Source organism: Berghia stephanieae, chromosome 4 (genome assembly GCF_034508935.2).
Source record: "Berghia stephanieae isolate SIO BIC M18660-M18661 chromosome 4, UCSD_Bste_1.3, whole genome shotgun sequence".
Lineage (NCBI taxonomy): Eukaryota > Metazoa > Mollusca > Gastropoda > Nudibranchia > Aeolidiidae > Berghia > Berghia stephanieae.
The window spans coordinates 58,555,315-58,570,213 of NC_088363.1; the positions used below are offsets into that span (position 1 = coordinate 58,555,315).

Consider the following 14,899-nt stretch of genomic DNA (forward strand, 5'->3'; position numbering starts at 1 on the left):
CACTAACCTACGTGTCTTGATAATCTACATCTTCGTGGTCTTACTGATGTGATGGAAAATGTATCAAACCAAATTTAATTTGAAGAGAAGGTCCTGTTAGATAAATTTATGGAAAACTCGTTTCACATGCAAGAAGACCAGCTTCGTTCCTGGGATGAGTCAATGTTGTTGTTTTTTAAACTCTTGTTTCCACCAGCAGTGATTAGGTAGCTGGCCCTGTTAGATCAGGCTGAAAGTACTTTAGAGTAGACTGGTATCCTATTAAAAAGGTAGTGACTAATTTACACCGTGCAATTAACGTTCAACAAAGTATATCTAGATAGGCCTGAATGATTTAAAGGATAACCTTGATGATTTGAAAGATTATCTTAAAGAAAATTGACGAAAAAATTATTTCGTTCCTCTTTTTAGACCCCCCTCCACTCCATTCTCCCAAACCATTTGATTGTTTATTTAGATAGTATTTTCTAAAAAGCCGTGGAGCAAACTTAATTTTAGGCCTCGTATAATTTCCATATTTATAAAGAGGCAATAAAATTTATTCTCGTCAAATGGAAGTGGAAATGAGGAGGAAAAGGTTTCTTTGTGTTCAATTCGAGTGTGAAGTTTTCAAGTGTAGTGTCGTCACAAGCCAATAGAATGGATAATTGTTGTTTATGATACATTGCAATATAATTTGCAGGCTGTTCAATAAAATATATCTGATAATCTTGGAACAACTGTGTCGGTTCTTTTTTGTTTATTTAAAAAAATAAATCGGAGGATGCATTGCATGTCATGACCTTTCTATCTCTCCAAACAACAATCTTCCAATTTTTTTTTTAAATTGAGCTTTATATAGCGCACTATCCACTAAATGTGCTCAAAGCGCTTTACAAGGGGTCCCTGGTCAACAGCAACATTTAACATGTAGGACGGAAAATAACGCATGTTAGGCGATATTACAATTTTTCGAACAAAGACAGCGCTGTTAACGGTCAGGTACTCATTTTACACCTGAGTACAGTGAGAGAAAGTGAGTAAAGAGCCTTTTCCGAGGACTCAACTATGCGCCGAGCGCGAGGCTCGAATCCAGGACCTCCCGATCCGAAAGCGAGTGTCATACCACTAGACCACATAGCCGCCCCTACCCATTCCCTTCTTTTTCTTCTGAAGTGTTTTAGGTAAATAATGATATCGTAATATTCTAATTCTAATTCAAAAATGATTAAACTATCTGATGGGGAACTAGTATTGGTAGGCCAATTAGTCAAGGACAATCTAATACACAATACGACTTGGTTCGGATCCGCGATCAGTTGTTTTATGTTTCATTTTTAACCTCTGAAACAATCTCTTCTCCACGTTCACTCAACAGCCACTGGGTCTATCTATAATATTGGAAAGCAAATTATAGTAAAAGACAGCTATCTGAAACGACGCTGGCAATTGTAAATGTCCGTTCAGTTTGACAAAAGCTGGGATAATCTCTGGCTCCAAATTAATACAAATTAATATCTTTTATCTCTGGACGATATAAAAGCGTACATTTACTACATTGGAAGAGGACCTCTGAGTTAATGTACATCTTCGATAAGACGAGAGAAATGTGTGCAAAAAACCTTTCACAAGGGCATACAGCCGAGGTGCCAAATCACCGAATCTCGAATCTCGAACCGGAGTTACGTCGTGCTGCGAGTCCAGTATTGCACTTTTATTACTCAACAACTCACATGAGATAGAAAACATTTTAATGGAAAGTGAAAGAAAGAATATTATACTGAAATAAAAATCTATGGGACACAATTTTGAAAATGTTACTTAAATCCTAATGGAAAATAATATAGCAAAGGAAAGGGAAAAAACAACAAAACAAACATTACACACACACACACACACACACACACACACACACACACACAAACACAGGCACATACAAAACAGAGTTACAAGCACATGATATTTTAAAGCCAAAGACAAACAAATCAAAATCATTTTCTTATACGAAAGAGAAACACAATAATATTTTTAAAAACAAACAAACAAAAAACACAACAAAACAAAACAAAACAAAACGCGGGCAGCCACTCGTGGAGACCTAGCTTCTGTACAAATATTTTAATATAATATTTACCCAAATTTTCTTCAACCAAAACAATTAAAACGACATTTTAGACAATTATATTGTGACAAGACATTCCTGGATGGTGACTGTGTGTAAACAAACGATCAATAGATAAAGCAATAGAAAGCGATTGATTGTTTTATTTTCTTTTAAATCATGTCAGCATGCCATAATTACATTATGATAAAACCAGAAAATGCTGACACGAGACATTATAACACAGAAAAGCAGTTGATTTATGCGGATTGCATTGTAAAAGACGCATTGCATTGAAATCACATAGATCTAGATGATATTCTGAATGTTGATTGTCTACATTCATTGTTGTTTTCTCAGCCAGACTATTGAGATTGTGACTGATCTGATGCCCAGAAAATATGGACATTTATATTGCACATTTCAAGGATTTACCATACTCAATTCCCTTCACAATGTTTTATTTACTTCCTCAGCAGCCTTTTTTGAAACATATATCCAATTTTTGTTACCAACACTGTTACAATCTCCAAAACTGCTTATAGCCAGGTATCATTCTCAACTGAGTCGAGTGGGGTAACAAAGACACAACATCGGGGACCAGAATTTTCTACGACCACTGTCACCCATGTGACCACTGACGACGCTTAATATTGCTTGAATTTTGTGACAGGTTGAGACACCGTACACTGAGCCTCCTGTCAGTAAACCAGTCACAATTCACTCGTAATTTGGTTGGTTTTATAGGCAAAGGGATTGTCCCGCATTACAAGTAGGTTTTTACTAACCTACTTTCCCACAATAAAAAAATATAGATCGTCTCGTAGTATACCCCCTTTTATCCCATATCACTTCGTGAGACAAGGGTAAAACATAGGTATGGAATAGATATCGTATTTTACAAGTCAAATAACATAAAAAAAAAAAATTCATAGGCTGACATTTTAAACACTTTGCGATTGGTGGATAAAAAGACCAAAACTTAACATGAAACACTTAGATTGTGCGGTGAATGAAACTTGGCTTTGACTTCATTAGAAAGCCATCCATTGTATGACAAATTAGAGTCAGAGTTTTTGAACTGTAGACATGTGGTGATTTATTTATCAGATGCCATTCGCTTTTCGTCACCATTGGATAGGACTGATTTATTTTTAAGCAGTTCGTGAGGAAGTGATATTTTGCATATTAAAATTAAAAAAAAAAAAAGAGATTAGATATAAACTATTGATCTTTCTTAATTTGTTTGAATTACTACTACTACTACTACTACTACTACTACTACTACTACTACTACTACTACTACTACACTACTACTACTACTACTACTAACTACTACTACTATCTACTACTACTACTACTACTACATACTACTACTAACTACTAACTACTAACTACTACACTACTACTACTACTACTGCTACTACTACTACTACTACTACTACTACTACTACTACTACTACTACTATTCCTACCTACTACTACTACTACTACTACACTACTACTACTACTGCTGCTGCTGCTAACTACTACTACTACTACTACTACTACTACTACTACTACTACTACTACTACTACTACTACTACTACTACCACTACTACTATTACTACAACTATTTCTACTACTAATAGTTCAACCACTACTACTACTCCTTTTACTACTACTTCGTCTACTACTAGACTACTACTACTACTACTACTACTACTACTACTACTACTACTACTACTACTACTACTAATTCAACAACTACTACCACTACTTCTACTCCTCCTCCTCCTCCTCCTCCTCCTCCTCCTCTACTACTACTACTACACTGATACTACTACTACTACTACTACTACTACTACTACTACTACTACTACTACTACATACTACTACTACAACTGATACTCTACTACTACTACTACTTACTACTACTCTACTTCTACTAACTACTACACTACTCCTTTCCTACTACTATACTACTCTACTACTACTACTACTACTACTACTACTACTACTACTACTACTACTATACTACTAACTACTACTACTCTACTACTACTACTACTACTACTATACTACTACTACTACTACTACTGTATACTACTACTACTACTACTACTATACTACTACTACTACTACTAACTAACTACTCCTTTTCTCTACTACTACTATCTACTATCTACTACTACTTCTACTACTACTACTACTACTACTATTACTATTACTGCTGCTGCTGCTACAGTACTTCAACTACTCATCATTCTCAACCACTATCACACTTCCCCTTCAAAAAAAAAAAAGAAGAAAGAAAAAAAAAAAACAAAACAAAAAAAAAAAAAAAAAACAACAAAAAAAAAAAAACAACTAAAAAAAAAAAAAAAGCAATCACAACTTACCTTCCTCCTCAGGCATGGTTGCAGTTTGTCGTTAATATCCGTAAATCCACACAAAGGTTATCAAAACAGAAAAAAAAACACGACCTCCCTGGCCAGTCCACTATAACGACAATAGTAGACAGTTGGTATCTCTATCTTAATGGAGTTCAACGATGGTCACCTGGTGTCAACCTTATTACCAAGGCCAGTGGCTGTTTGTTTTATTTTTGAATAAGCTTACCACAGATGTTGCTGGTCATCCAGTTCAATAGATAGTCGTGATATAATTCTCTGATGTGTTTGCGTGTGAATTAATCATGAGTTCAACATGATGTTCAAAGGATAGGGTCACGATATATGGTAAATTGATATAATTAAAAAAAAATAATGATTGAATTTTGATGAGCAGAAAAGGTTGAGATCGTTGATTGAAATTCCTTTTTGGTTTGTTCAATTTATCCTCACACAGGGTGTTTTACCGTAAAGGAGCGCTTGCTGATTTACCTAAATGCTGCAATGGATTTGGAAAGGAAAGAAAATTAATTAATGTTACATTATGGAACAAAGTCTTGTTAAGATTGAAAGCAGTTAAAAGCACGTAAGCTTCATTATGATTCATAATATTTCAACCTTTATCATATAATTAATTACATGTCCCTAGTCAAATAAACGTCACTGGACAAACTTCACATTATAAATTGAAACAACCGAGACAGTTATAGTCGCAGTTACCCGATTAAGTCGTCACATTTACATATATTGAAGCATGAGAAACTTTATTCACTGTGCTATATTTTACAACTTTTAACAACTACCGTGTACATCGATCTATTTATAATACTAATTTTATGAACAGACTCAGAGGGGGTAGACGAAAACAACGCCCGATAACCACCGTCATTGGTCATCGGCCAACCCCACGCCCGCTCCCCCTACGACCTCGATCCTCGCTTCAATTTATCAACACTCGTCCCCCATCCAATCTAATCACTTCAATGAGTAATCTTCATCGTTCCTTGTCAAATGTCAACACTGTCCGTGACAGTCAGTATGAAATTAACGACCACCATGACAACAACTCGCAGCAACAGCACCGTCTTGAGCAACAACAACAACAACAACAACAACAACAACAACAACAACAACAACAACCTGCACGTAGTGATCATACCAGTTTAAAAATTGGATTACTAAATGTTAGATCGTGTCGTAATAAAACTCAAGACATAATCGACATTATTGAAGATCATAAAATTAATATTTTTGTCATCTTGGAAACATGGCTTAATCATTCATATGATGATCCAATTATGAAAGCAATTACACCTGAAGGCTTTTGTATTAAATCATTTCCACGCATTGGGAGGAAAGGAGGTGGAATTGCAATTATTTACAACTTGTCACTCTTTGACAAGATATCATTTCACCATGATAATTTTAGAAGTTTTGAATACGCTGGATTTGCCATTCATGAAAATAACTTTAAAAAGTCGTTTCACTGTGTCTACCGCCCACCACCAAGCCAACAAAACAAAATATCAACAATTGATTTTTTATCTGAGTTCGGAGAATTTATGTCTATGCAATCCATTAACAAAAATCATAATATTTTTATGGGTGATTTTAACATTGATTATTTCGGAAACAAAAATGAATCGAAAGTATTTCGGGAGATTATTGACACAAACAACTATATTCAACTTGTAAGCGGTCCTACAAACAACCATGGCCACACAATAGATCATGTCATTACAGACATTGAACATTCTCTCTCTTCACCTGTCTCAAATATTGATAAATTAATCTCTGACCATCATTTAATTGTGTTTTGCGTTTTATTTCCAATGAAGCACGAAGTAAAAAAGATGATAACATCCCGTAATTTGAAGAATATAAACATGAACATTTTTAAACAAGACCTTGACCATAACGTTAAAAATAAACATGATGCGAATGGTCTCCACGAGTCAATTGTTGGTACGGTGGACAAGCATGCTCCCTTAACAACTAGAGCAGTAAAAGTGAGACGTCAAGCACCCTGGTATAATACCGAAATAAAATTGAATGGATTAGCCAGGAGGCGGGCAGAAAGAAAATGGCTTAAGTCCAGAGATGCTGTCGATAAGAAGCGATACATCGCGGCTAGAAATGATGCAAAAGCCGTCAATTTCAGGGCCAAAAAGAAATTCTATGAAGAAAGCCTCAAAAACGTGGGACGTTCGAGACAATTCTTTGCCTTGACCAAGGAACTGCTGGGACAACAGACGCAACCAGCTCTCCCATCTTTAATTGATCGTGCAGATCTACCAACTCGCTTTGGTCAATATTTTAAAGAGAAAACGGATACCATCAGGAAAGAACTCTCGTCTGAATCGATCCCTACAACATTTGACAAGTTTCATGGTGATTCGTTAACACATTTTTCAAAGATTACTGAAGCTGACTTACGTGATTGCATTATGTCGTCTCCAACTAAAAGTTGTGATTTAGACCCCTTAAATACTGCCATTTTAAAAAAATGCATTGATGTAATTTTAACACCATTTACATGTATTGTTAATAATTCGTTGCAGTCAGGTGCTGTACCAGACATTTACAAAGTTGCTCATGTCAAACCCCTTTTGAAAAAACCTGATCTCGATAAAGAGAACTTAAAAAACTATCGCCCTGTCTCTAATCTTCCTTTTCTCTCTAAGATCTTAGAAAAGCTTGTTTTGAAACAATTACTGTCTCATCTTAAAAATAATTGTCTTGAAGAAAAATTTCAGTCTGCTTATAGGCAACATCATTCGACGGAAACCGCACTTGTTAGGGTTGTTAATGATCTCCTCTCTGTTATAGACAATGGTTCATGTTCTTTGCTGAATTTGCTTGACCTATCGTCTGCTTTTGATACTATTGATCACAATCTTCTTCTCAAACGTCTTGAAATTACTTATGGCGTGTCTGGTGCAGCGCTTGATTGGTTTAGGTCATATTTGTTTAATCGTAAACAGATTATTACGGTGGATGAATATAGATCGGAGGAAATCTTTCTTGATTGTGGGGTTCCCCAGGGTTCAGTACTTGACCCGTTCTTTTTGTTTTGTACGTTGGCCCTCTGTCTAAAATCATCAGAAGTTTTGGTCTGTCTTACCATCAATACGCTGATGATACGCAATTGTACTGCGTTTCCAATACGAGAAATTTACAAGAAGTATCAGCCAATAGTAAAAATTGTATCCAAAGTGTTAAGAAATGGATGAATGAGAACAGACTGAAACTGAATGATGATAAGACGGAGGTGCTGTATGTGGGGAACAGGAAGTGGAAAAGTGAAACAGATTTGAAGTTGGGGGATGCCTCTATTCAAATTGTTGACAAAGTGAAAAACCTTGGCACATTCTTAGACTCTGGACTGTCGATGGAGCATCAGGTTAATAATTTGGTTAGATCTCTCTTTTTCCAACTAAAAAAGATTGCTTCCATTAGACGGTTCATATCTGAGGATGTGACCAAGCACCTGGTTGTGTCCCTCGTACTATCGAAATTGGATTATTGTAATGCTCTGTTGTTTGGCGTTTCGCAATACAATCTGAAACGTCTTCAGATTGTCCAAAACAGCGCTGCCAGACTAGTATTCATGAAGCGTAGGTGCGACTCTGCCGGACCTCTACTTCATGACCTGCATTGGCTGCCTGTTGAGAAAAGAATTAAATTCAAAGCTTGTGTTTTAGTGTATCGTTGTCTTGAAGGTACTGCCCCTTCCTACCTTTCAGAACTAATTGAAAGATATTCAAAACCCCGCCCCTTACGTTCGGCCAGTGATTCCACAAAACTAGTTGTCCCTCGAATTCGGAAAAATGCTGGAATGAGATCCTTTTCTCATTTCGGACCCTCTATTTGGAACGCCTTACCGCAGAGCATTCGTGAAAAAGAATCTTTGTCTATTTTTAAACGTTCGCTTAAAACATATTTGTTTCGATTTTAGTAGATGGTATGAGAAGCAAGATAGGTTTGGTTTGTGTTGTGTGTTGTGTTGTGTGTGTGTATGTGTGTTGTGTGTGTGTGTGTGTGTGTGTGCTTGTGTGTGTAAATGAGTATGTTTCAGCCAAAGTAATTTGTAATTTAAGCGCTTCGAGTCTGGTGTCTCGGAGTTATAGCGCTATATAAGTTTTCAGCATTATTATTATTATTATTATTATGAGTGAGAGCCTTTAAAGTTGAACTCCTGACCAAAGGCCTACGAGGAAACGAGTTAGAAATGCCCGTTGTACGGTTAAAATAGTTTATATTATATTTTATACACATTGAATAAAAGTGGTTAGATTTCATGGTGAATAAACTGGGGTGAAGTTAAGGGAATCGACAAGAAACGAAAAGGTTATCGTTACCAAAATGTGTTGTATTTTATCTGATGGGCAGTGATGAGTGATGAGAACGAGGCATTTTAAGGCTTGACATCAATAACGCATCTAAAGTTTCTTAAATCGCATTTTGTTAAGTATTGACGAGGTAAAGTTCTTATTCGTCGAATTAAGCTTTCCTTTGAATCTTATGCTCTTTCCGATTATTGTTCTCTCAAAAGTTTTGATTGCTTCAACTTCAAATTTCACCCACTTCTTTCTACCCTCCTCCCCCTCCCCCCCACCCCCCCCTACCACACACACACACACACACACTCGTTAACATTCATATATTATTGAACGTTAAAAACAGAAAAGTAAAAGCAGTGCCAGACACTTGAAAAACAAGATCGTTTCAATAAGAAGAATCATAACTCTCTATATCCTCCTCCTTCCCTCCCCATCCCCCCCCCCATCTCTTTTTTTTTTCAACCTAATACTTCTAATATGCATCTCCATTAAAATAAAATACTGTGGGTATAAGGGGATACAACGGAAAAAATTATAGTATGCTCCATCCGTCGCTCCCGTTATATCATAATACAAAAGTTGCATTCATAGTAATTCGTTGCTCAAAACGCAGTCCGACTTCTTAAAACTTAAAATCACATGATCGATGTTTGTTGGTGATGACGAATCCTTTTAACATTTATTTTGTATCGTGTCTTGCCCGTTTTCTATTTATATTTACTGATCTGAATCTATCAAACTAAACTCGTCTTGCATAATTTGAGATATAAAAAAGGGCGTGTTGACAATTGACATCAGGATATACGGCATTCAATGTTTCAACACCCCCCCCCCCCCCCAAATAATTAAAAAAATGAAATAAAAAAAAAACAAAACCAAAAAAAAAAAACAAAAAAAAAAATCCCCGAAAAAACAAACAAACACCCCCCCCCCTCCAAAAAGAAACAACAAAAAAAACAAAACAAAAACAACAAGACGAAACAAACCAAACCATGGCACTAGCACATCCGCATACAGCAAATGAGATAATTATCGTTATCAATAGGCAAATCAGTCGGGCGAATCGTATTCAGACTGTATCAATGGGTGTCATAAAGGATATTTTCAACATAGGACAAAACTAATTCTGCTGAATTGTATATTTCATGTTATTATATATTATATTCCTAAAATTGTCTAACAAATCTTATGTTGAGCTTTGAGGTATAAATAACTTTTAAACAAAACAAAAAAAAAAAAAAACCACGAAGAAAACAAAACCGAGTGGTTTACCTAATTGCTAAGCGATGTTACAATTTGTTTTGATCATTTATGCCTGATTATACACGATTAAGTGTTGAAAATGAAATGAATAAACAATTTATTTATATGCCATACCTAATACCGTTTTACTGCATAAACCTAGAAGTCTTAGACAATACTGTAAGTTAAGTAGCAAAGCAAATTATGTGAGCTGCAGCTATACTCATCACTAGATAATAATATACGCTTTTTACACACATACTATTATATCACTATCCAATAAATTATTGTGGTGAAGATTCCAATTTTATTGGGTAAAAGAAGAAAACACAGACAAATACAAAAACCAGACTTTTCGGGAATAGGCCTTTTTCAACTTGAAAAGAACGAACAAAATACCGTATCGGCAACTTCGATTTTTTGTGTGTACTTTTCAAATGGCGAAAGAAAAATGACACACGAGGAAATAGATGTTTAGTCAGCAAAGAAGAAATGAATGGAGTTAAATCGACGTGAACACATTTGCAGGTCTGATAACCGGATGTAATGATGGGCTCGTTTTAACATTGTTGTAATGGAGAATAGTATGTGTCGGTTTGAGAGTATTTCCAATACAAAAATGGGACCATGTCAATTTGGGTTATCAGACCTGCAAATACGTAAACGTCGATTTTAAAAGATAAGGGCTATACAAATAAAGAATATCAGTATCAGGAAACTGAAGAAAGAATAAGGTGACAATCTGTAAGAGTAGTGACTGGACTGATGACAAGAAATGAGGCGTGCTGTGGAATGGGAATAAACGCTTAAAATAGATTATTATTATTATTATTAATATTATTATATTATTATTATTAATTATTATTATTATTATTATTATTATATTATTATTATTATTATTATTATTATTATTATTATTATTATTATTATTATTATTATTATTATTATTATTATTATTATTATTATTATTATTATTATTATTATTATTATTATTATTATTATTATTATTATTATTATTATTATTATTATTATTATTATTATTATTATTATTATTATTATTATTATTATTATTATTATTATTATTATTATTATTATTATTATTATTATATTATTATTATTATATTATATTATAATATATTATTATTATTATTATATATTATTATTATTATCATTATATATAATAATAATATATAATATAATAATAATAATAATAATAATAATAATAATAATAATAATAATAATAATAATTATATTATTATTATTATTAATCCGTACTTTAAAAATGAGACTAAAATAGGAAGACAATAAATAGCAATTCAAATTAATGTCCTACTTGTCCTAAAGAATGCCTGGGGCGTTGAGGAAGAAACCAAACCGTTCACGGTTTTTGTATTGTTTCTATTCGACGCCGTCTCATTTTACCATTTAAATAGAATCTTACAACCCAGTCTTCTAGCAATACATTATCGTGTTCAATTTTCAATGTTTCACAAGAATTTTACTTCTCTAACTTTCCCTGCCTTTTTCTCTCATCCCCTCTAAATCTACCTTTAGTTTGTCAAAAGTAGTTGTTACTTTATCGCTCTCTGGATCTCACTCTGTCAACCCTCTCCCACTCTAATGATCTATACACCCATCACACAAACACTCTCAAACACACACATACACGCTCACACAAATACCCCCCCCCCCCCCCCCGCCTTCTTCTTCTTCTTCTTCTTCTTCTCTCTCTCTCTCTCTCTCTCTCTCTCTCTCTCTCTCTCTCTCTCTCTCTCTCTGATAAAAACTTTCACAAGGCACACGCCATATTTCACCCTTCACACAAAGGAAATTATTAGAACAATTTGTATCCAGAGAGAAATAAATTATAGATGAAACAAAACGCCCATCTCTAACCGAGTGATGTGGTGACTGTTTTAATCCTCAAAGATAAATGTCAGATGGTCATAACAGCTCACGCGCCGAAACAGTGACTCATGTACAACATACCTAAATCTACATATTTCATTATGGGTGGGCACATTTCATTTCATTCACTTTATTAATTTTCCATTTACTAAATGTCTGTCCATGGATCTACACATCTATCGGTTTGCATATCTTTCTATCTATCTATCTTTTCATCGATATATTTATCTATATATCTATCTTTCTTTCCATTAATTTATCTATATAAATCTATCTACCTACTGGCCTATATATATATATATATATATATATATATATATATATATATATATATATATATATATATATATATATAAATATTTATATAATAAAATATACGTACATATATATATATATATATATATAAATATTTCTCGTACATACACAATATAATATATAAAATATATAATATATATATATATATATATATATATATATATATCAATGTATTTATCTCTCTCTATATATCTACCTATATGTCCATCAAAATTGTATCTTTAAAATCCCTTTAACTTTAACTATCCATCAAGAGATCTCGGTGAGCCTAATGACAAATAATGTGGAAATGCGGAAACCAAATAGACACAGACCATACATATACACTAAGTCCATCAAGATCTTAGATGACTACGACTAAGTCCAAAGAAAATAGGAAAAGGATAAGTGGTTGTTGAGGTACGCATTATGTTTTTTTGTTTGTTGTTTTTGTTCTAAGCAACTGCATCTATAAATTAAACTCGTTGTAATTATATAATTCAAGAATATCAACGTGAGGACATTATCTTTTGAATCCACGATCCTTGTGTGGCGCTTTTGATGTGATCGTTGGATGGTTATGAAAAAAATGATGACTTTAAAGTATGCCAAATACATGAATCAAGTCATAAGCTACATTACCAAAAAACATAAAATAAAATAAAAAACACACAATTGTAAAAATACTTATCTTATTCATTACACACACTTACACAGAAACTCAGTAAAACGATACCTAAATAACGTGTACAGGTTACTTTCCCAACAGTTCAATGCAAGCAAGTGTAGCAGACCTTGCATTTATTTTTATAGCTATTTGAAGACAATGAAGTAGGCGAAACGCCCCGCTCCATTTCCAAAAAATGAGAATCCCAACACCATTCCTTTTAGGCCTGTCATTTCGATAATTCAGATAATATACCCTCTTCCATGCTTCAATGGGTTCGTTTACTAACACACATTGACAACACGACGGATAGACATGCCCCGACTGAGTAATGAGATTAGATGTTTGTATTTTCCTTAAAGATATCCGGTCCATCGTGTTTGGTCTTAGATTTACATATTTAACTCTTTAACGGCTGACTTGAAATGTCTTTCGAATAATAGTTTTCTTCCGTTTATTTAACTGGTTTGCCTGCCAACCTAAAGGTCTTCGCCATGCAATCGCTGATTAGTTGCGTTAAGACTCTGCATTCATTAAATAAACTGCTACTGCCATCTTAAGTGTTAATTTGAATTATTTGACTATGAGCCTTTCGCATCTCTGTCATCGGACTGGGACGATTTTAGTATTAAACGAGACTAAAATCAAACCCAGTATGTAAAGGGGCGAGAGCTTGCAAAGAATGGAAAGGAAACGCGTAAGATTTGTATACTTAGTAATGCGTGTGATGGCATTTTGACATTGACGTGCTGAGATAAGGCATGTTGTGACAGGGGTGTGGGTGTGGGTGGGGTGCAAGTTTCTCTATTCATCCCCCCCCCCCCCACCTCTCTCTGAGTGTGTGTGTGTGAGAGAGTGAGTGTGTGTGTGTGTGTCATTGCATTGCCACTTTAATTTGTCAAAAATCTCCTTATTTCTATACATTGAAGTCGTCAGTTCACATCAAAGCAATAACCACTTGTTCATGTAGCGGAAGACTGGAAGCTAGACATATCTACCTCCGACAAAATCGAAATAATCACATATTCGTCACTTTATCGCGACGCAAAATCCTTCTTCAGATCATGTTTGAAACTAATAGAATAAAAGAGAACCCGTGAGAGCATGTGAATAAGCACATAAAGTTGTCATTGGGTGGCAAGTTTATCAAGAGAGCACACATTAAATAACCAAGCAAGCTTGGGGTGAATACAACTCTTTTACGTTTTCCAAGAGAACAAATCATTATGGAATTCTTCCAAACATAAATAGAAATGAAATGCATGAAGTGACTCTAGCCTATACAGGATCGATATAATGTATTTTATGTTTTAGCCACTCGGCCATATCAACTTATCCCAGTGGCCATTTATAGAAAGCATAATCATTTTGTGATGCATCCATGACTATTTGACTATTTGCAATTGATTCCATTTTCACGTAGAGACTTGGATATCTATGTTAGTTTAAAAAAATGCTTTATGACACTTGCGATGTCTCCTATCATTTTAGCATCGCTCAAAATAATCACCGTTTTATGGCTTATCTAGAGGAATAAACATTGAAAACAAAATAGAAAAAAAAAAACAAAACAAAACGAAAACAGAATTAATTATACACAGCAATCACATTTCCTTTTTATCATCAGATATTGCTGGTTATTTGATATATTTCGTTAGAATTGTATTATATTACATGACACAGGGTGTCATGATTTGCATCGATTTGTTGCAAGAGGTTATTGTAACAATCACAACAAAAACCTTTTACGGGTGATACAGGTAGGCTACATGAGGACATTTTGAGAGAAGTCACAATGGCAGTAACCGCGTTTTTTTTCTCATAATGTTTCGTGACTTCGAATCAGCAATATATCAAGTTATATTCCAATTTCAGCATTCTGGTTGGTTTGGTAAAAACTAAACAAAACTTGGACAAAGCACCCTTGGTAAAACGCCATTGGAAGATCCCTTAAACTTCAAAGGAGAGAGAAACGACTGAATGGATAAGGCA

The 14,899-nt window shown here is 34.4% G+C and overlaps 1 protein-coding gene across 2 annotated transcripts in view; it reads right to left on the minus strand.

Moving 5' to 3' along the window:
* LOC144970918 (uncharacterized) overlaps positions 1-14,899 on the minus strand; it is a 41,073-nt gene that overhangs the window by 22,809 nt on the left and 3,365 nt on the right. The window contains exons 1-2 of one of the 2 annotated variants that reach the window (XM_078911098.1): positions 12,954-13,237; positions 4,463-4,952 (exon numbers count right to left, since the gene is read on the minus strand). In XM_078911098.1, coding sequence (XP_078767224.1) covers positions 4,463-4,478 — 16 coding nt within the window. In that variant the 5' untranslated portion in view covers positions 4,479-4,952; positions 12,954-13,237. Of the gene's footprint in view, positions 1-4,462; positions 4,953-12,953; positions 13,238-14,899 lie in introns of those variants that run through there. The other variant, XM_078911097.1, reaches the window with a different exon arrangement.